A 21,110-nucleotide genomic window follows, 5' to 3' on the forward strand; every position below is an offset into this window, starting at 1 on the left:
TCAAACAACCATTTCATTTTCTTTTTTCCCCTTCTATTCATTCTTTAGATCCATTATTGCTGGCCTATGTCATGGGAACTTTCTTGCATGCCCTTGTCTAATGTTGAAACTGCTTTACATTGAAATATATTTTCGAATAAGACATGCTAAGTGTTAAAAATTAAGTTATTGCTTCTTATATCTTGTACATAGAATAAAAGGTTCTATTTAGTTTTACTAGTTATATAATTTCCCTGTTTCCCTCAATGGTAGGTACATACACACATTTTTTTTCAAATTCTATAAAACTTATTGATGTATGTATGTGTCGTCATATAGTTCGAAGGAAACCATGTAAATTTCTTAATCCTGCTATCAACTTTATCGAATGCAAGCATCTTCTTTTTGTAACAAGAGGACAAAAAAGATGAAGGCCATAGAGTTGCTAACAAGTAGAATTCAATCTGAGCTTGAATTGAAGGGAATGATTGTTCGATTTATGTTTTTTGTACTTTGTCTAGCGAAAATTATAAATTAATGAAATAACCAATGACTGTCTTCTTCTAGATTTATAGTAACTTGTTAATTTCTTCAATAGAAACTACATGAACCGTGTAAATATACCACCATACCTATTATTATATTATATGTTTAGTTTTATGTCGAATATATGCCATTCCAGTTGCATTAATTATTTGTGGCGGCCAAACCCTCTATTTTCTATATTTAGGGACTTTGTACGTACTTCGTATCGTATCACATCCTGTTTCATTATGTCTCACATAGCTATATCCTTACGTGCAGTTTTTTATTTCTTACACTATCCAATTTTCTTTTGTTACTATGTTGAGCACGAAAGAGTGGGACATGGTTAACTCAAAAAACACAGATGGTATTGGATAGCTTAATATAAAATGGTGTTATGAATTATGCAAAATTTTCTTGTTCACTGTTGAGTTTGGTAGAACTAGTTTAATGGGGAAACTGGTTTTTTATTCAAAGTTTTACAAGTACAAAGTGCCAAGATAGTGATTATTTTAGTGCTTATCTCTGTTGCTTCAAGTTCATAATAGTAATTTTATGCGTTCAAAATGTGTACAAGTCTGATCAACGTTCAGGGAAAAAAAAAAGAGCACAACTTCTTTCTGATCTTTTGCGCTCTTTAGTGAGCTGATTCATTTTCGTCTTTCATGACAGTTGAGATATGCAGTGAGAACTAAAGTATTTAGACGTCATTACAGATAAGCTTATTGAGAGAATTTCACTATATTCTTCTTTACTTTGTGACGTTTTGTTTAACTTTGTGTCATTAGTACTTGTTATTACTTTACTTTTATATGGTATGATGCTAAAAATTTCCCCTTTGTTTTTTTGCTTATTTTAGAGCCACCATGGAAGAGGACATGTCGAGGACTGTTTCGAACGGAGGCGGCAATGCAACTCCGGAAGCCATTGACTCCAACAGCTGCGCACACTTGCTTCCTCCCCCGAACAAGCCTGCGAGGCGCGGCGGCTTTAGGACTTCCCCGCTGAAATTCAAAGGCCTTGTGCCTCAGCAGAATGGGCACTGGGGCGCCCAAATCTACGCCAACCACCAGCGGATTTGGCTCGGCACATTCAAGTCAGACAAGGAAGCAGCCATGTCGTATGACAGTGCAGCGATCAGGCTTCGGAGTGCCGACTCCCACCGGAACTTCCCCTGGACTAGTGCTACTCTAGAAGAGCCAAAGTTCCAAGAGGCATACACCACTGACGCTCTCCTTGGCATGATCAAGGACGGTTCATACCCTTCGAAATTCGTTGAATATCTCATGGCGCGCTATGAAAATTTGGGAAGAGACATTGGCCGTCTTGACTTGAGTATGGTCCAGACCAAAGGGCTAGTGTTTAAGCAACTCTTCCAAAAGGAGCTCACGCCGAGCGATGTAAGCAAGCTGAACAGGCTCGTCATTCCGAAGAAATACGCTGTCAAGTATTTCCCACGCATTGAGGAAGGTTCAGATAACGACGTGGAGTTGGAGTTTCATGACAGGACAATGAGATCGTGGAAGTTCCGGTACTGCTACTGGAGGAGCAGCCAGAGCTTCGTCTTCACAAGGGGCTGGAACCGATTCGTGAAGGAGAAACAGCTGAGGGAAAACGACACCATCACGTTCTACTTGTGCGAGTACTGTCAAGAAGGGGAGAGGGCGGTTCGCACGTTCACCGCCATCGATGTTTTCAAGGTTGAAAACATCAATGGTGGGTTGGTTGAGGAAAATAATGACAAGAAACAGAATCTTGGGTTGCATTTGGATTTGAATCTTGGGATGCATGATCATCACAAGGATGGAATAGAGGTTGAAGGAGAGAAAGAAGTAGCGGTGAAAGCAAAGCCAATTATTCCCAAGGCTGGGAATTCAGGTTTTTGGCTATTTGGTGTGCATATCATATGATCATAAAAGATGGAAGATATATATATATATATATATGTATGTATATATATATCTTGCCTTATATGTAGTTAAGGTTTATCGGCCAAGTTTAGTTAGACCCCTTTAAAAAGTTAAAAGTTTTAGCTTGAGCTTTTAGTAGGGGAGAGAATTTAGCTTCTATTATTTAGTGAGTAGTTGAGAATCCTCCGTAGGTTAATTTATCCAATGCTGGGATCTGATCTTATAATGAGATATAATTGTTTCCAATATTAGAGTAATATGCTATTTTGTGTCACCACTGGTTGATTATCACACCACATTTTTAATTAATTTCAGTTTATTATCGATTTCGAAATTCGCATATACAAATGTTGTGTCAATCTTTAATTAGTTAAGCAATTAGTGCAATTTTTGTGAGGGCACAACTTTAATTGAGAGCATAAAATTGTGGGTTGCGAATTGCAATACTATATAGATACATATATACAGACTTAAACTTTTTCTGTTACGCTATTGTGCTTTTGTTATAAACAAAATTACATTATATCCCTCCCAAATTATGCATTGTCAGTTCTTAGTATATTTCTCACTTTAAAAAACATTTTTTTCATATTTTTTTTTTTCCTGATAGATTTAATGAAAGAAAAGGACCTAAAAAGGATTGCCTGCAATTGTGGGGTTGAGAAGGTTAAACCAACTGCAAAAGCAGAAGAAAACGAAGGTTGTGGCACATACCAGGAAAATATTGGCATTGGGAAGAGTCAACAGTGTTTGGTGGAATTTCTTTCAAAATATTTCTTGGAATATTGAAAAAAATCTCCAAAATAAGTTCATACGTGTCCAATTTTGTCCAAAATTTGGCTTCTCACAATCTAGTCTAGAGGGTAAAAATAACACACTTCAAAGTGAGGGTGAAATTGAAATTCACCTTGATGGCTTCCTCTATAAACAGTCTCAATGAATAATATGGTTAAATCTATTATTTGTTTTATTTTTTGGGTACTAATTTAAACCAAGAACTTTTAACTTTTGACCCCTCCCTTATTTTCTAGTTATGTTCGAAGGTTTTCACTTTTCATAAATTATCAAAAACTAACCGACTGATCTATCATCAGTTTTTAATAGGCAATCATTCTAAAAGTCGGAGCACTTTTTTTGAGCGCAATGTAATTGGATTTGAGAGTGTACTACTTTATACATGTGTTTTGATGAAATAAGCGCCTGTGAAATATGTGAATTAAATTTGGAAAGCATCAAAAAAGTTGAAGTTAACAGTTTATAAAAAAGGTGATTCTATTCACACATTTTTTTTTTAATTTTTTAATTTTTTTTATAATTTTCTTCTTTTTTTTTTTTTTAAATACACACCTCATATAGTTTAAAATAATTGAATTGTTTTTTACACATCCCTATTATTCTAAAAACACCTCTTATTATTTTCAACAAATTATTAATACTCAATTTTATGTTTCTTTACACACCTACCATTTTATTTTAATTCATTAGATTATCATCTCATTTTAAAGCAAGGCTACTTTTTGACCCTCGTTGCGAGGTTATCTTTTGTATAACATGTAGACATCCAACTCATGCAATCTTTTGATTTGCGAAAATGTTCAATATTGTGATTACGTTTTACTTCTCATAAATCATAGGTTACCATAATGCTTGTGCTTCATGTAGCAGCTATCAAAGTCGAGCAATGTTTTCATCAGAAAAAAAGAAAAGAAAAAAAAAACATGTGCAATATTCATATATCTAATTTAATCTAATCTAATATAACAATACATAAAAGAGCCAAAAAAATTTATATGGGGCTGCTATGTGGCAGCCCTCCACTTGTTTTTTTTTTTTTCTTTTTTTATCTTTATTTTCTTGTAAATTTTATTTTACATTTTAAATTTTTGTGTGTTTTTAAAATATGTTATTCCTCACTTTACTCTTATAAGAGTAATTATTCTTATTTTATTTTTAGTTAATTAAAATAATTTTCTTCAAATGTACCTGTACTTAATTTTTTTGTCAATTATTATCTTTACACATTTCTTTTCAAAATAAATTTAAAAATCCTTAAATGGTTTTATAAACGAATTTTTTATTATTCGATAAATAATAAATTCTTCATTGTTTTTAACACAACAATATGTATAAAGCACATTATAAAACTAGTAACTACATAAAAGTGTTATCACATATTTATGCTCGCTCCTCCACGTGTATGACTCGTTTCATTCCCGTTTCTTTGTTTGTCTAGTTCTTTCTCCTTTTTTTTGCTTTTATTTCTTTTATTTATCTTAGACCATACATATAAATATTACATAACATATATAAGGGATGCAAAACATTAGTTGTGGAAAGAATTAGAGATGAAATAAACGTTGGTGTGAGATAATTATTTATAAGAGCCAAAAATAAATTCTATTAGGGTGAACTATGTTAAAATAATATCAAAGTAGAGAAACAATTGAGAAAGAGAAAGACGTGTAAGTAAAGGCACATTTGAAAATAATTATTTTAATAGGATAATTGAAAGAATATTTAAAAATATCAAATTTAGGCATCAATATGCTTCTGCCTAGCCCGTAACAGTACCGTTTGAATTATGTACTCGTTTACCTTTTAACTAGCAATGTGAGCGCGCATTGCACTAAAAAGTAATTTTATGCTCTAGAAAAAGTAGATAATCTTTATACAACAGAAGTAAATTATAAATATACATGAATATATATAAGATATTGTTATATGAAGTTATTTACAATATATATAAGATAATGTCATATGAAGTTATTTACAACATATATAACTCCTTGTTCATCTTTGTTGCTGTGGCCCCTTTGTTTTTTTCAACTGTAACCTATAAATTTTAAAAAATGTTAGTATAATAATTGAGAAAATTGGAAATAATATGATTTAGAAGTAGTTACGTTACCTAAATTTAGGGAAAATATATATATAAGATGTAGAAAACAACTAAGGGCATTAATAACTGAAATACAAATAAAACACAAAACAAAAGAGATATAGGCCTACTACCCTTGATAAAAATGAAATATAATTTTTTTCATAATTTCATATCGACAATATTTATTACTAAGGACAGAAAGAAAATGTTTAACACTAACCATAGCAATAGAATCAAGGCAGTAGCAGCAACAAAAATTAAAGAATTGTAGGTAAAAATCATTAATAATACCTCCAATGCTATAAATCTTGCTTGAGGAACCAACTATGAACAGCCCACACACGAACAAGAGTAAATGATGCAGGAAAATCTAGAAAAATGCAAATAATCCAGTAAGTAAATCAGTAAATAAATAAGTAAAAAACAGATCAAAAAGCTGATACATGTAGATATAACAATGTTTTTATACAATAATCGTGCCTCAGATATAAGCTATTCTAAGCAATGTGAGATAGAAATTTGTGGCTGCCTACTAAAGCAATTGCACAAAGAAAAGCACATTATATCTATCACATACATTATACATTATATGTGACAGAGACTGATTAAGTAGAGCAATATATAAAATTATCCAAAACTACGAGACGAATTAAGAGGAAGAGGAAAAAAACGCAATATTAAAGAAACAGTAAACTGCATGATGGGAAAAATAGAACAAATAGATGATAGAAATAGATTAAACAACAGTAGAATGCACTCTATGGACAATGCTTGGCAGAAAGGAATCAAAAAAAGTGTGAGAAAGAAAAAATGAAGAGGCAAAAGACTTTTGGGCTTTGCTACGAAACAATAAGGGAAACAAAAAGTGACAAGATTGAAAACAAAGGAAATATAATGTCCCAATGATGGAAAAATAACGAACAGTCCTCAAGAAAGGAGGGAAAAACTATAAAATCAAGACATGATTTCCAAAACAAAGTGAACACTTGGGGCATGAAAAGACCAAAAACAGAAACAATAATACTAAGAAAACAATAAAGCCTACAACAAAAGATTGTAAAAGAAATGGACAATAAAAATAAAGTGATGAAGAACAAAAGGAATTATGAAAAGAACAAAAGAATAAATACGAATAAGGTAAAAAACCTGGAGTAAGCAAAAATAATAGAGAAAAAAGTACCTAACTGTTTTTATTGAAAAAACAGTGGATAAAATCAGAATCCAAATAAGAAAAATGTATTCACAGCAATCTTTGGACAAATTATATGAAGCTCAATACATCAAAATCAATCATGACCATCACTGGCACGTAGAAAAACTTACAAGAACTAAGATAAAATAATTGTGGCTCAGAGAGATAAAGAAAGGAAAGAAAATAATACAACAAATGGATAATAGACAATAGCATTACACTATATAGACAATGGTTGGCACAGAGAGGTAAAGAAAGGAAAGAAAATAATACAACAAATGTATAATAGACAATAGCATACACTATATAGACAATGGTTGGCACAGAGAGGTAAAGAAAGGAAAGAAAAAGAAAAAAAGAAAGAGGCAAAAGATTTTAGGACTTTGTTGAGAAATAGTAAAGGAAAGAAAGAATGAGACGATTGAAAAACAAAGGAAATTTAATGTCCCAATGACGGAAAAATGACCAGCAACCTTCAAGAGAAGGACAAATGAAATAATAAAACAGAAACGGGAAAACTATAAAATCAAGACATAATTCCCAATGGAAAGTGAACACTTGGGGCACGAAAAGACCAAATACAGAAATAACAATACTAAAACAACAATAAAGTCCATTACGAAAGAAAGTAAAAGGAGTGGACAATAAAAATAAAATGAGGAAGAAGAAATCGGACAATCAAAAGAGCAAAAGAGTAAATAATAAGGTAAAAAAGAATGAATACAAATAAGGTAAAGAACAAATGGAAAAAACCTAGAATAAATACACATAAGAACAAAACAAATAAGAAAAATATATTCACGGCAATTTTTGGACAAATTATATAAAGCTCAATACATCAAAATCAATCATGACCATCATTGCCACATAGAAAAACTTACCAAAACTAACTTAGGTAGAAATATATATATATATATGTATGTATATATGCATGGCTCAGAAATAAATAAATAGGAGGTCAATGCATGATCATTATTGACTGAACAAATAAAATGAGAGATAAAGACAAATAACAAAACATAAGGAACAAACATTAATATCGCTACAACGAACCAATACATCCAATATGGGCAGTAAAAATTAAAGAGCTATGAATAGGGAATATTAACAATATCTGGGTCGCTATAAATATTGCCTTATATTTGAGATATCAACCAACCAAACGTGTACAGAAGCAGTGAAAGACAGAAGAATAAATTGATGGAGCAGTAAATGATGGAGAGTGAGATAGAGCAGTAAATGACTGAGAGTGAGATAAAAGAGCAAAAACGTGGAATGCAAGGGAAAGGAACAGAGAACATGAAAAGAGATGGTAGAGATATCGGTACCTTCTAAAGTAAAATAGCATGAGAAAGTGAAATTCCCTGCATTAGGTAGGAAAGCCAATTAGGAATTAGGGTTAGGGATTTCCATTCAAACCTGAAATTGCTTCAAAAAACTTTCTAAATTTTGACTAAATTTAACTCACATAATGTCTAAGAACATCTAAAATCTTGAATTGTCCAATGAATTCAATATCAAAAAATGATTTTTTTTTCAATGAGAAAGAATTTGGAATAAGGAAAAAAGGGGAAAACCTTTAACTGACGAATCATTAAAATTGGAGTGTCTTCGATATTTGATAGAGGGACCAACGAAGGAGTGAGTAGTCACAGGTAAAACAACATCCAACATAAGTAGTCAAAGGTACAGAGATAAAAGAACAAAGCAATAAATATAGGCAATGAAATGAGGCAGTAAGTGATGAAAGATAAAACAGGGCAGCGAAAGCAATAGATGCAAGGAAGAGAGGTAGCAACACATATCACAAATCTATACAGAATAGTAATAGTCATAAATAAGGGTAAAAAGATAAGGATGAACACTAAATAGCCTCTACATAGTCGGTTAACAGAGATAAAAGGACCAAAATTTCCTAATTATATCATAAAATAAATACAATTACAGACATATAATAATTATATACTAATGGTGCTATAGATAGGAAAATCTAAAGAAACTTTTTTTCGAAAATTTATCGAAAATTCCAGATAATATAAACTAAAGATGTCGAAAATTTCAGATAATAGAAAGAGAGAAAAATCAACAGTTCATTTAATATATCTATAACAAAAGCAGAACAAATCATCAACCTAGGAAATTAGATGACCAATAGAAACAACCCAACTCATGGAGGCAATAAATGAAACAGAAAAAACCAAGAATCACCAATATACGACATTAAACGAACCAACAGAAAATCCACTCATACAAATAAAATCCCTGCACAAACAAATTCATCAAAGAAAAAGGTCAAGTATCCGGAAAAAAATTTCAATAAAATGACATCCATTACTCAAAAAAAATCAAAAACCAGAACAAAAAAGCGTAAATAAAACAAACGAAAAAGCAAGGGAAAAAAATCAGAGACGCGCGGACGAAGAATAGAGTAAAAATCAAACATAAAACCCAAATCAAAACAGGAAAATAGCCCCAAAAAATCCTCAAATCTGCCCCCCAACCGCACCAAAGGAACGGAAATATTGAAGGCACAGAAAGAGAAGAAGCAGATCAGCAACTAAGCAGGAAGGGGAAAAAACACCAAAGCGGCGAAGAAGGCAGTTTCTGAGAAAGAAAGCAACAAATGGGAAACAAAGAGGGAAGAAAAATTAGGGTTGCAAAGTTACCAAAACCAAGAAAGAGAGCAAATGAAGGGGGCGGAGAAAATGAGGGAATCGAGGAGGAAAGAAAATTTAGGGCTCCACTGGCTGCAAAATTACCAAAAAAATAAAACCCAAAACGCCACTGAAAGAGAAAGAGCGGGGGCAAAATGGGAAAAGCAACCGATCAGAGACACGCTAAAAGACCAAACCGCCCCTGCACCAGACAAAAAAGAGAACTGTAAATGAAGGACAAATTCGTCACTCCACTGTATAACAAACACTAAAATGGGCCTGCGTGAACAGTACCCCCGAGCTCTCCTTGGATATTTGATCAGAGGATTTAAACCATAATTTGAATCATTATTCATTATTCGTTATAGTGTTATTTCTCATAAAAAATACACGTAAATCAAAAATGGTTCTAATCATATGATTCTAATCCATGAACCAAACGTCTAGATATTTATAATTTGCATCTTTGGTCTTTTATTTCTATTTATCTTTTTATTTTTCATATGTACACCATACTTAGGGCTTGTTCTTTTAGAGTTTAACTTGAGTATAATTCTTGAGTTGAATTTGAGTTATAACTTGAGTTTATGTTTGGTTGTATACATTTGAGTTATGGTTTGAGATAAGAATCTTTTTAAGTTTGTGTTTGAGTGAGTCAAAACTTGAATTTGTATTTAGATAGTATTTTAATAAAAACTCAATGCTGATGAAAAATTTTAATAGAGTATATGGGTCGGGTTTTATTCGTCTTTTCGTTGTCAACGCATAGAAAAAAAATCATCTCAATTAAAATTAAAACGAAAAAGTTATAGCATTTTTAAGAATAGAAAAATATTGTTCATTAATTTGAGTTCGAGTTTCTGAACTCGAGTTGAAGGAGAAACTTGAACTCGAGTTTTAGTCCTAAACTCGAGTTTGAACTCGAGTTTAAACTTAAAAGAACATGAACTCGAATAAAGTTGTAATTCAAGTTGCTTTTTTTTGAGTTTTTCACTCAAAAGAACAAGCCCTTAGTTTTCTATTTAATTTGTCCAGATCAAAATGTTTCTTTTAGCATGTTCGTTTTTATTTATGAAAATATAATATTCAGCAGAAATATATGTTGTGATTGAAACACATATATTAATACATCTATTTTCTAAAATCTAATTTTTAAAGGATTAATTATCAAAATTACTCCTGAACTATACTCATTGTAATACTTTACCCCATAATTTTTGAAACGTAACATTTGTTCCCCTTAAACAATGCAATGTTAACAAAAAAGCCCCCTCCCTTAGTTTTTTTAAACAGAAATTGACATTTAATATATTATTTTTGGGTATTTTAATAGCTTTATGATTTAAAATTTATTTTGAATTTAAGACTAATTTATATTTGAACTTTTAATTATGATATATCTATTATTGATTGAATGTAAGTTAAAAATTTTATGAATCCTTTTTGGTAGAATAAAAAAATTTATGAAATTTTTTTAACTTCTAAAATCGTTTAAATTTAAATTAAATTTTAAACCATAAAATTATCGAAATATCATCAAATAGTAAATTAAATGTCAATTTCAGTTAAAAACCTAACGAATAAGGCTTTTTTTATTAATATTTCATTATTCAGGGGAAATGATGTTACGTTTTAATGATCAGGAGGTAAAATGTTACATTTCATTGTAATTAATCCATTTTTAAATGTGCCTCATCAAAATTTATATTTATATTTAATTGTTTTTTAATCTCTTCTACTAATATGTGTTTAAAATCAAAATAAACTTTCTAGTAGACTACTCTGGTGAAACACACGGTAATATGTACGGAGCACGATTTTAAAACTAGTGTAAGAAAAAAAATGAAGCAATGTAAAAGTAATAACAAATTATGTATCACAAATAATAAAATAACTTTTGAAAAAGTAAAAGAGTAATTTGCACTTGATCCCTTAATTCTTTATTAGGTGACACTTTAGTCCATTTTTGTTTTTGTTTTTTATTGTATTTTGATAAAGCAAACCCTCAACTCTCAATTAGCAATTAAGTCTTTTTTTTACATTCCTTTAAATTTTTAACAGATTTTATCATGTGCTAGGCATGAGATCTAATATGTAAGGATATTTTGGTAAATTAACATATATTTTAAACTTAACAAAAATTAAAATTTTAAAAAAGATTAATTTCAAAAATTTCCCCCGAATTATGACCCTTGTAACACTAAAACCCCCAAATTTTAAAAAGTAACATCGCTTCTCCCTAAACTTTATTCCGTTAACAAGTTTTATTCTTATGTTACAATGAGTGACGAAAATCACCACATGTGATGTACATAACCCACCTGAGGAGGGTATTATCATAAATTAACCGGCAACAACCCTAGATTATTAAAAAATGATTAAAAAAAACTCAAATGCATTTAAAAATAAAACCCATTTGTTTGATTTTTTTGTTGATGTGTTAGGGTTAGAACTTTTCTCCAAAAAAGAAAAATCTGAGGAAAAATCAATCTTCATTGTAAATTTCCGTGGGGAATCACTCCCAATGGCTGCAACATGGAAAAATATTGGGGAAATGGGGTTGAGAGGAGAAGAAGAAAATGGTGATGATGATAATGATTTAGGGAGAATAGGCAAGTGGATTTTGACCTTGATGATGAGATTGTGAAGAAGGGACTCTGGACCAAAGGCCAAGCGGATCATCTCCTTCTCACCATAGTCTTGTATCATAAGGTATCCCATAATTTTTGTGGCGTTTGCGAGTTCTAGACTCTGGATTCTTGAGAATACTGTGTTGGTAACTGAATCGAATTCGGATGCGGAAGCGTGAGGGGAGGCGGATCGTGTATATCAAATTTTTTTATAAAACCTTTGAGATACTCTATAGATTATATTAATTTATGCATGAATAAATTAATCTCATTAATTCATCTATTATGAACTCAATTAGGAAAAATACCTGGAGGCCGACTCGGTTGATAACTCGAGTTCTTTGACCTCGAACAATCCTTGCTCCAAAGCTTTGTGTTTAGAAAATCAATGTCTTCCACGTCAATTCTTAGAATCCACGAAGACGTGTGTGTGGGCACACATGCGACAAAACGGGTTATAATAAACACTCAAATTTTCACAAACACCAACGCATGCACGATGTGGAATTTTTTGGAGAAAAATTTTTCCTTTTTCCTCTCTAAGAGAATTTCGGCCATAACTAGAATTAGGGCAAAATTTGTTTCAAAAATTGTCTCAAAAAAATTGTGTTCACAATTTTCTACTATTCTCTTATTTATAGAGTAGAAGTCAAACTTCTAGAACGAATCCAATCTCTATCTCCAAGATAAAACTTGTCAATTATCTCCTATTTGAATTTGGAACAAAATCTCCTCTTTTCCTCTATCCATTATGGCCGGCCAAGATAGGGGATTCTCATCCCTGTGTAGGCGCCAATATCAGATAGGGAATGGAGAGAAAATCATCCTTTATCCTGTAGTCCAATTTTGACTCAAATTCAAATTCCAATTTAAGTCAAACTTAAATTAATTTGAATTCTAAATTGAACAACTTATCAAATAAGTTTAAATGGATAAATCTAGACGTGTTCAAATTCAAATTTAAGTAATCACATTATTTATATAATAATTAATTCTCAATTAATTATTTTTTGAGTGTTTAATTTTAGAATTCCGTAATTCTAAAATTCCTATTTTGCCCTTTGTGTCTGGTAGAATTACTAGGACGACGCGGGAACTAATGGATCTATAATCCTGAGCTCCAATAAAATTAATAATTAATTAAACACTTTAATTAATTAATTAATTCTATTAATTCCAATAGTTACTCCACTATAAACTTGGAATTGCACTCTCAAAATTATAGACATAAATTACTTCTAAACTGTGAAGTGTCCATTTGATATAGTCACTGCATATAGATCGATCCTCCATAAATAATTCGTAATTAGAGACAGGTAAAATCCGTTAACCTCTCTAATTATATCTTTATCTTTGAATACCATTGATTCTCTAATGGACAGTGATTCATAAAACACATTCATGAATTGGAGCTCCTACTGGTCCAAGTATCGAATCAACCCTCAAGAGAATTATTTATCTACTTCTTTCTCAAGAAGGAATGGATTCCATCTCGTATAATAACATTCCCAGCTACTTACTTTATCATGTCTCCAAAATACAAGGAATAGGATTCAGGATCTCAGAATCCGTACCGAGTAAATCAAAAGACATAAATCCATAAATAGGAGTCAGTTAAGAACTCAGGATTAAGATAATTCTATATATGACCATCGGTAGACTCAATTAGAATTTTTATACTTAACGGAAATTATTAGAAATTGATATTGTGTATGTGTCCTTGTTCCACATAATCTCATTATGTGAAATACACTCATTCAATATCTCACCATATTAACAGTGCGGATAACACCGTTCCATTCTAAATGGGAATGACATGTATTAATAATGTTTTAATTAAAGATTTTGAACTTTAATTAAATTCATTATGAACATTGCTTTTTGATTATTATCCTTAAACATTATCCTCTCGTATATAACACTTATATACAATGTTTAAGGTTATATAAATAATCACGGAATTTTCATTGATATTCATAAAATATTCACAAATATATACACATAAAATGATGAATAAACTCTTTTATTAAATAAATAATAAATATCCTATTACATCTTATGTTTCTAGGACACCATTCCCAACATACTGTTCGACTAGCTTCGTAAGAATTCATGGATAATGTCAAAAGTAAAGAAAAAAGAATTCTCCTTTTCTAAGGAGAGAAAAAAAAAAAGAGAGAAGAAGGAATGATCATGGGAAGTGAGAAAGTAGAGCGTGTTTGTACTTTTTTTTGGGATTAATTTTAAAAAAGGTGCAATGAATTTGGCGGATTATTAATTTAAGTAATGAGTATATACAAAGGTGGTGAAACTTATAGTTTTTCTCTCATGCCCATGTGATAAAAAAAGCGAGATTTTCACGTCTGAAGAAAAAGAAGAACAGGAGCAGAGTCTAGAGAAAGAGAGTAAGTTTGCTAAATCTATTTTTTGAGTTTACCCGGCCGTTGCCACCACTATTTGTACTGCAGAAACTTGTCATGGATGAAGGAGGTGAGGAAAAAAAAGAAGCAAAATGAGAATGAAGATTGTGAAATTTTTAATAAAAATGGAGAATTATTTGATTATGAGGGTATAAGCGTAATTGCGTTTTTAATTCTCACTAAATAAGTGACGCGTGACAATTCTATCACTCATTGTAACAGAAGTATAAAACTTGTTAACGGATTAAAGTTCAGGAAGAACAAATCTTATTTTTTAAAATTCAAGAAGTAAAGTGTTACAATGATCATAATTCGGGAGAAATTTTTGAAATTAATCTTTAAACAAACGTAGACGTTATGTAGGCCAATAACAACTTAGCAATTAGATGTATAAGACTTCTCTAATTACTTTTTGGATCCAAGTTAAAGCTTTATTCCAACAATTTGCAACATTTCTATGCTAATATATATCGAAGAACTAGCACCGACAACCTAAAAACGCGACCAAGTACTGATCAAGTCACAAATTTATAGGTTTGATTATGATTTTAGTGACAGTTAAGAAAACGTGAAATTTACCCAAAATAAGGAAAATTTTCAAGAATGTCATAAAAAGATAACAAGATTTTATTTCTGCTATTAATTTTAAATCTATCATTTATATTATTAATTTTTACATAAGTTGACATGATATAATTGGTCCAACACCATTTTAGACATTAAAAATTTGACATGAGACTTGAGTCCGTTTTAATGATGATTTTTATTTATTTTTCCTTTTTGATGGAATTCTTCCTTTTAATTGTAATTAGAATATTGTTAGATTTTAAAGTTGTAATATTAATTATTTTATTATTGATCCGCAAAACATGTAGAAATAATCATAAATTAAATCTATTACCGAACTACTAGATAGTTTCCAACAAATAACAAAACAATCAAAAATTAATTTCACAAACTAATAAAATATTTATTCGTTGCATGTTTTTTACTCCTTTGGTACAAAACGCATGTCGCTTTCATTTTCATTTTTTTTAGTAGGCGTCGTTTCCAATTTCAAATTTCTACCGTTAGAGTGTGGAGTATTCTTTTCATCTCTTTTCTCTCCAGCTCAGCTGCGCTCATCAAAAAAAAAAAAAAAAAAAAAAAAAAAAAAAAAAAAAAAAAAAAATCACTCAAACCTCTGTGCCACGGCGAATCCGCCATTATTGTTTACGTTTTACAATTTCACTGACTCTCAATGTCCAAGCGCCATCCCTTATGCTGATTTTAAGGAAGTAGTGGCCGACTGGTTTCTGGAGAGGTGTGCCCAGAAACAAGATTACATGCTGAATTCTACGGAGATTTGGAAGGTCAGTCTACACTAGTGCTGAAACATTAGACGGGCCGTCCGCGACCATTCAAAAAGCCTGAGATTTTACTCGAACCTGACCCGCCCGAGAAATTTGAGCCGCCCGCCCGAGTCTGAATTTCACCTTGAATGGGCCGCGGACTTGTATTAGGCCGCCCGAGCCCGGCCGGGCGGCCCGAGCCCGCCCTAATTATTTAAACCTTTTTTAATATTAAGTTATTTATATATATATATATTTAAAAACCTTACCAAGAAAAACTCAATTGGGATAAAAACCTGACAAGAAAAAAAGAGTGCAATCATTTTGTGACGAATTACAAATTGTACAAACTTACATTGTTTATTAAATTACAAATACAATGTAAAAAGTCAATACATATTTACAAATTACAAATTTATAATTTAATTTGAAGCTGAGGGATCGTCTTCAAAATTAAATGTTAATCGATTAAATTCATCGATCCATTCTTAGCTTGCCGGTGAATTGTATCTTGTAGACGTTGATCGGCCCGATCCCAATCCTTAATGCAAACCAAGACTTCAACAATATCCCTTTGCAATGCATTCCAGCGTTCCTCAAGTATTCTTCATGTCGTACTGAAGGCTTGTTCGGATGAAACAGTGGAGACTGGGATCGAAAATATATCTATTGCCAATCGAGTTAGGATTGGCCAAGTTAATGCCCGTGCCCTCCACCATTAAACTAAGTCAAACGATTCTGCCGCATTGCCGACTACTAAGCCTTCACTGAGGTACGCCATAAACTCGTTGAAGCTGCTGCCGCCACTGCCACTTGTTGATGAAGATCCACTTCCACTCACAACTTCCGTTTGAGTTGTCTTCTTCTTCTTCTTTAACCCGAAAAACATTCAAGAATGAATGCGGGTTTTTATCTTGTTGTTGCGGTTCCTGTACTCTAGAATTTGTGCTTCTAAACCTAATCTTATATTTATTATAGATCTCATATATTTTTGCATTTATTATTGAAAATTGGTCCGTACAAGTGATGCCTAAAAATTCACCTAAGTTTTCTAAACCACTTTCTAATCCGTCTAATTTTAATCTAGGATCAAAAATTGTACCTAAACCATATAACAAAGGCAACTTAGACCAATATTTTTTAAATTTATTTTCCATAGAATGAACAGGAACTCCTAAGATTGGGTCCTCCCTATATTCGTGAAATAAAATACTAATTCTTAAAAGTTCTCCTAAAGCTAAAGGTGATGTTGGGTAGTATGTTCCACTAAGTTTTAGAGTAACTTCATGAAACCTACCTAAAAATTGATACAAAACTTCGGCAATTTGCCAATTAAATTCATCTATATGCCCCACTCCTAATTTTGCACACATATAGTTTGTTATAGCATCCTTATAAGGGATGCATTGTTGAAGCATAATATAAGTTGAGTTCCATCTTATAGGCATATTTAACGCTAATGCTCTAGGAGGTATATTTAATACTTGTAAGAACCTAAACCAATCTTCTTGTCTTTGGTTACTACCTTGAATCCATGCAAGACTATCTCTAATTCTTTTAATGTGATTACCCATTTCTTTTAAACCCGATTTAACTTTTAATCTGATTACATGACATGCACAACGTTGGTGGAAAATAATACCGTCACCAAATAGACTTAAATCATTTTCAAAAAATTCAATTGCTTTTGTATTGGCACTAGCATTATCTAATGTTTTAGCCATTACTTTATCTCTTAATCTAAATTCATCAATTACATTTAAAATTGTGTTATATATTAAATCCGCGCTATGTGATCCTAGAACACATTTAAAACCTAATATTCTCTTATCTAAATTAAATCCTTTAAAGTAATGTCCGGTTATAGCTAAATAATCTTTATTGACAACGGCAGACCAAATATCTGTCGTTAACGTAACGTACCCGTTAGTCGAGTGTAAAAGGTTTATTAATGCATCTTTTTTTTTTAAATAATTTTAATAAATCTTTCTTAAGAGTAGTTTTTGAAGTGAACTATGCATTAGGATTGCGTACAACCTTAAGATATCGTTGCCAATTAGGATGCTCTACAAAACTAAGTGGTTGATCTAAAGCAGCTATCATTCGCGCAACTTCCATACGATCTACTTGCGGATTGTATTTCTAAGTGGTTAGACCACCGGTTGCGCGATCAAAAGATAATTGTGTTTGGCGGAGTTTGGGTCCGCTAGATTGGCTAAGCTTTTGAAGACACTTTTCGGAGTGTCGTCTCAAGTGTGTGGTGCTGTGAATAGTATCCCCTTGTAATTTAGATAAACAATATTTACACTGAGTTATATGTTTAGTGTTACTTTCATTATCCACCTCGTCAATTATGTCGAAGTGATCCCAAACTGTCGAGGTATGCTTGCATTTCCTTCTGGAGGTTGCAACACTTGCCGACGCAGACGCAGACGCAGACGCAGTCGTACTCGCCGCTTCTCCATGCCCACCACCACTATTGCGACCACGACCTCCAGTACGTCTACCATGACTCGGATTAATAGATTCTTGCGTAACAAACTCATTAGTGGGAAATTGCCCTTCTTCTACATTGTGTTGGGCATCAACGGGAATACCACTATAACCAAAAAGATCCATTATAAAAAAATAAGATGGATTTGAGAGAGAAAGAGCTTTAGGATAATGTAATAGTTTTTAGAAAAATTGTGAGAGAGATTGAGAGAGATTGAGAGAGATTGAGAGGGATTGAGAGAGTTTGAGTGAGAAAAATGTGTGGGGGATGAGGGGTATTTATAGGAAAATTTTAGGGTTAAAAAATCATGTTTTTTAAAAAAAAAAATCGGGATAAACGGCTATTTTTGATTTTCGGGCAGTCGGGCAACTCGGGTAGTTTCGGGCAGTTCGGGTTTTCCGGCAAAATTCAAAAAACTAGCCATTTCGGGTAATTCGGGCAGTCGGGCACCTCGGGTAGGTCGGGTTTTCGGGCATAATTCGGGCAAAAATTTAAAAAACTAGCCGTTTTCGAGTAATTTGGGCAGTCGGGCACCTCGGGTTTTCGGGTAGAATTCGGACAAAATTCAAAAAAAGTAGTCGTTACGTGCATTCGGGCAGTTGGGTTCGGGTATTTTTCGGGCACTTCAGGCACACGGCATTTTCGGGCATTTTTCGGGTCGGGCAATTCGGGCAGTTCGGGCATGGTCGGAAAAATTTAAAAAAATTCCGGCGGACGGGGGTAAACGGTAATTAGACGGCGGCGGGCAAAAGAGAAGATGCAAAATTCGGGCTGCCCGTGCCCGAACCCGAAAATTAACTTTGGGCGGGCGGGAAATGGGCTTGCCCACCCGAGCCTGAAAAAATTCGGGCTTCGAGTAGCCCACCGACCTGAACTTCCAGCACTAGTCTACACCATGCTATTGGTCTGGTGCCTCTATTCATCGTGAAAGAAAAGCCCCAAAATCAGCACTGTTGACGGGTAAATTTCATCAACAAAGTCGTACTGGGTTACCCCGCGGTATCCCGCTCGGTGACCGGTTCGGAACTAATATTTTTTTGCTAAAAAGAGAAGTGTGTGAGTGTATTTGTAGGTAGATTACCGATCAGGAGTGCTATAACCCATGCACAAAATAAAAGACACCAAGATTTTATAGTGGTTCACCCTTCTCAAATAAGAGCTACATCCACTGTATTTTATTGCTTTTGATTCGTGTGTTTACAAGAGGATTCTAATGTGTAAAAAGCCAACTCTTTCTCTCAGGGGGTCTCTCTCCTTTTATAGCCCATCTCTCCTGGGTCTTACCCAATAGTGGGCGGTTTGGATCAGTGGGCTTCTCCCTAATGGGCCCATCTACTCGAGTGACCATAGCCTAGACCATAGCCTGCCAACACCTTTTTAACTGTTCACTCATCCAATTTGTCCCCTTATTACAGCTCTGCAGCCCCTCTGTAATACCTTTTGACCTATTCCAAGCGGTTTAAGGGGCTGATAATCATTTCTTGTGCAACTGACCTCATCCAAGCTTATACGCAACGTTGGGATATTCAACCGGTCACCTCAGGGGCTTCGGGATGAGGAGTCGGTTGTTTAAGTTTGCCCTCTGCACATGTGCTGACATCGGCCAAGGGTGGCCTCTCACGGTCGACTCTATCGTGCTACTTTGCTTAGGTTGGTTTCACGGGCCTCGACTGTGTTTGGCGGTCTTAGTCTTGTATGCTCGACTCTCTTGTTACTCAGGAGAGACCAACCGGTTTTAGACGTCAAGGGTTACATGACGTGGCAGGCCTGGGGCCACGTGTGGCTCGTACGTTGCCCGACGTGTCGTGTGTGAAATTCCCACACAACAAGAACTATATCCAATGTCATCACTGCCAATCCAATGTCATCTCTTGATTTTCTCTCTTTTTTTTTCTTTAACAATAAAGACTCTTTCTTTATGAATATGTTCGATTCCTTTCCGTTTCCCTCCCTTTTCCCCAAAATCCATTGTTGCCCAGATTCTTACATTCTGTCCTCTTTGCTTATAGTGCTTTCAAACCCTATTTTATTGAAATCCAACGGAGTCATTTTGTATTGTGTATAAATTTTTATCTGATCTTCTAATTATTTATGTCGACTTTGCTTATATCTCCTTTTTTTAATTATTTTTTTTATTTTTTAAGGTTGAACAGAGACAATTCACTGCAGTTATCATTTTATTATACCTGAAGATTCCTCATGGACTCATGAGAGGGTATCGAATAATGTCCTACACATCACTTCGCATCTTCTTCATGGTGTTTTACATTGCAATAAAACATGACATCTGTTGTGCATTAATGGCTTCCTAGGAGGAGCCGAGTTTCTACGGGGTAAACATCAGATGGAATTATGAAATAGAATATGCACCAATCTTCTACAACCACAGTGAACACATAATCTGAATTTTCTTAAGTTTTTATTTTTTAGTTTTTATTTTTATTTTTTTTAAAATGACTATCAAATCTTGACTGCAGACAGATTTCGCTCATTGATTCCTCCATGAAAATTAACATGGAATTGAGATTATTGTATTCGATTCTTGAATATAGGACATGGTTTGGAAAATGGGATTATAAGTGTGCAGAACCTGAAAAATTCAGAAATTTGGCTATTACAATTGGATCTCAAAGTTTAGGTCATCTCCTCAATGATGTCTCGGATAATGTCCGTGAAGCCGTGCACAAATTGGTAAGTAACTATGAAGTTCACGAATTTGTGACTCTTCACGAGATCTTAGAGGTTCTACGTGGAAAGTGTACCAGAGAAGAAGACACGCCTATTCTACATGGTCGCCATCCGTACGCAGCTCTACAGTTTCATTATAATCACTTGCTGGTTCATCACCTAAATCCGGAGAAAAATGCATTGTCTCAAAGGCTTTTGCGCTTTACTAATTTCACTAAAAGCTTTGTCTAGCTTTTTGGGTTCTTTTTTTTTTTTTTTTTCCACTCTAACGCTGTAAATGACTCTAAGCCAATCACGAATTAGACGATGTATATAGAGTTTTTTTTACATGAGTGTCTAGTTTAGCATCATTCTTTATTTTTGTCTCTTATGTGTTACGTTACTGAGTGTATCAAGAAGAATGAAT

General features: G+C 33.2%; 1 protein-coding gene and 1 long non-coding RNA gene across 2 annotated transcripts in view; one reads left to right on the forward strand and one right to left on the reverse strand.

The window, feature by feature from the left end:
- LOC21393289 (AP2/ERF and B3 domain-containing transcription factor At1g50680) overlaps positions 1-2,678 on the forward strand; it is a 4,304-nt gene extending 1,626 nt beyond the window's left edge. Inside the window, exon 3 of the mRNA XM_024174773.1 lies at positions 1,364-2,678. Coding sequence (XP_024030541.1) covers positions 1,371-2,414 — 1,044 coding nt within the window. The 5' untranslated portion in view covers positions 1,364-1,370 and the 3' untranslated portion in view covers positions 2,415-2,678. The remainder of the gene's footprint in view (positions 1-1,363) is intronic.
- Positions 2,679-5,062: 2,384 nt separating this feature from the next.
- LOC112094271 lies at positions 5,063-8,428 on the reverse strand. Its single transcript, XR_002903453.1, has 4 exons — positions 8,065-8,428; positions 7,816-7,851; positions 5,587-5,665; positions 5,063-5,247 (listed from the first exon to the last, which is right to left on the reverse strand). It is a non-coding gene; the product is annotated as an uncharacterized LOC112094271 (long non-coding RNA).
- Between the last annotated feature and the right edge of the window lie 12,682 nt (positions 8,429-21,110).

This window comes from Morus notabilis, unplaced genomic scaffold (genome assembly GCF_000414095.1).
Source record: "Morus notabilis unplaced genomic scaffold, ASM41409v2 Scaffold360, whole genome shotgun sequence".
Classification (NCBI taxonomy): domain Eukaryota; kingdom Viridiplantae; phylum Streptophyta; class Magnoliopsida; order Rosales; family Moraceae; genus Morus; species Morus notabilis.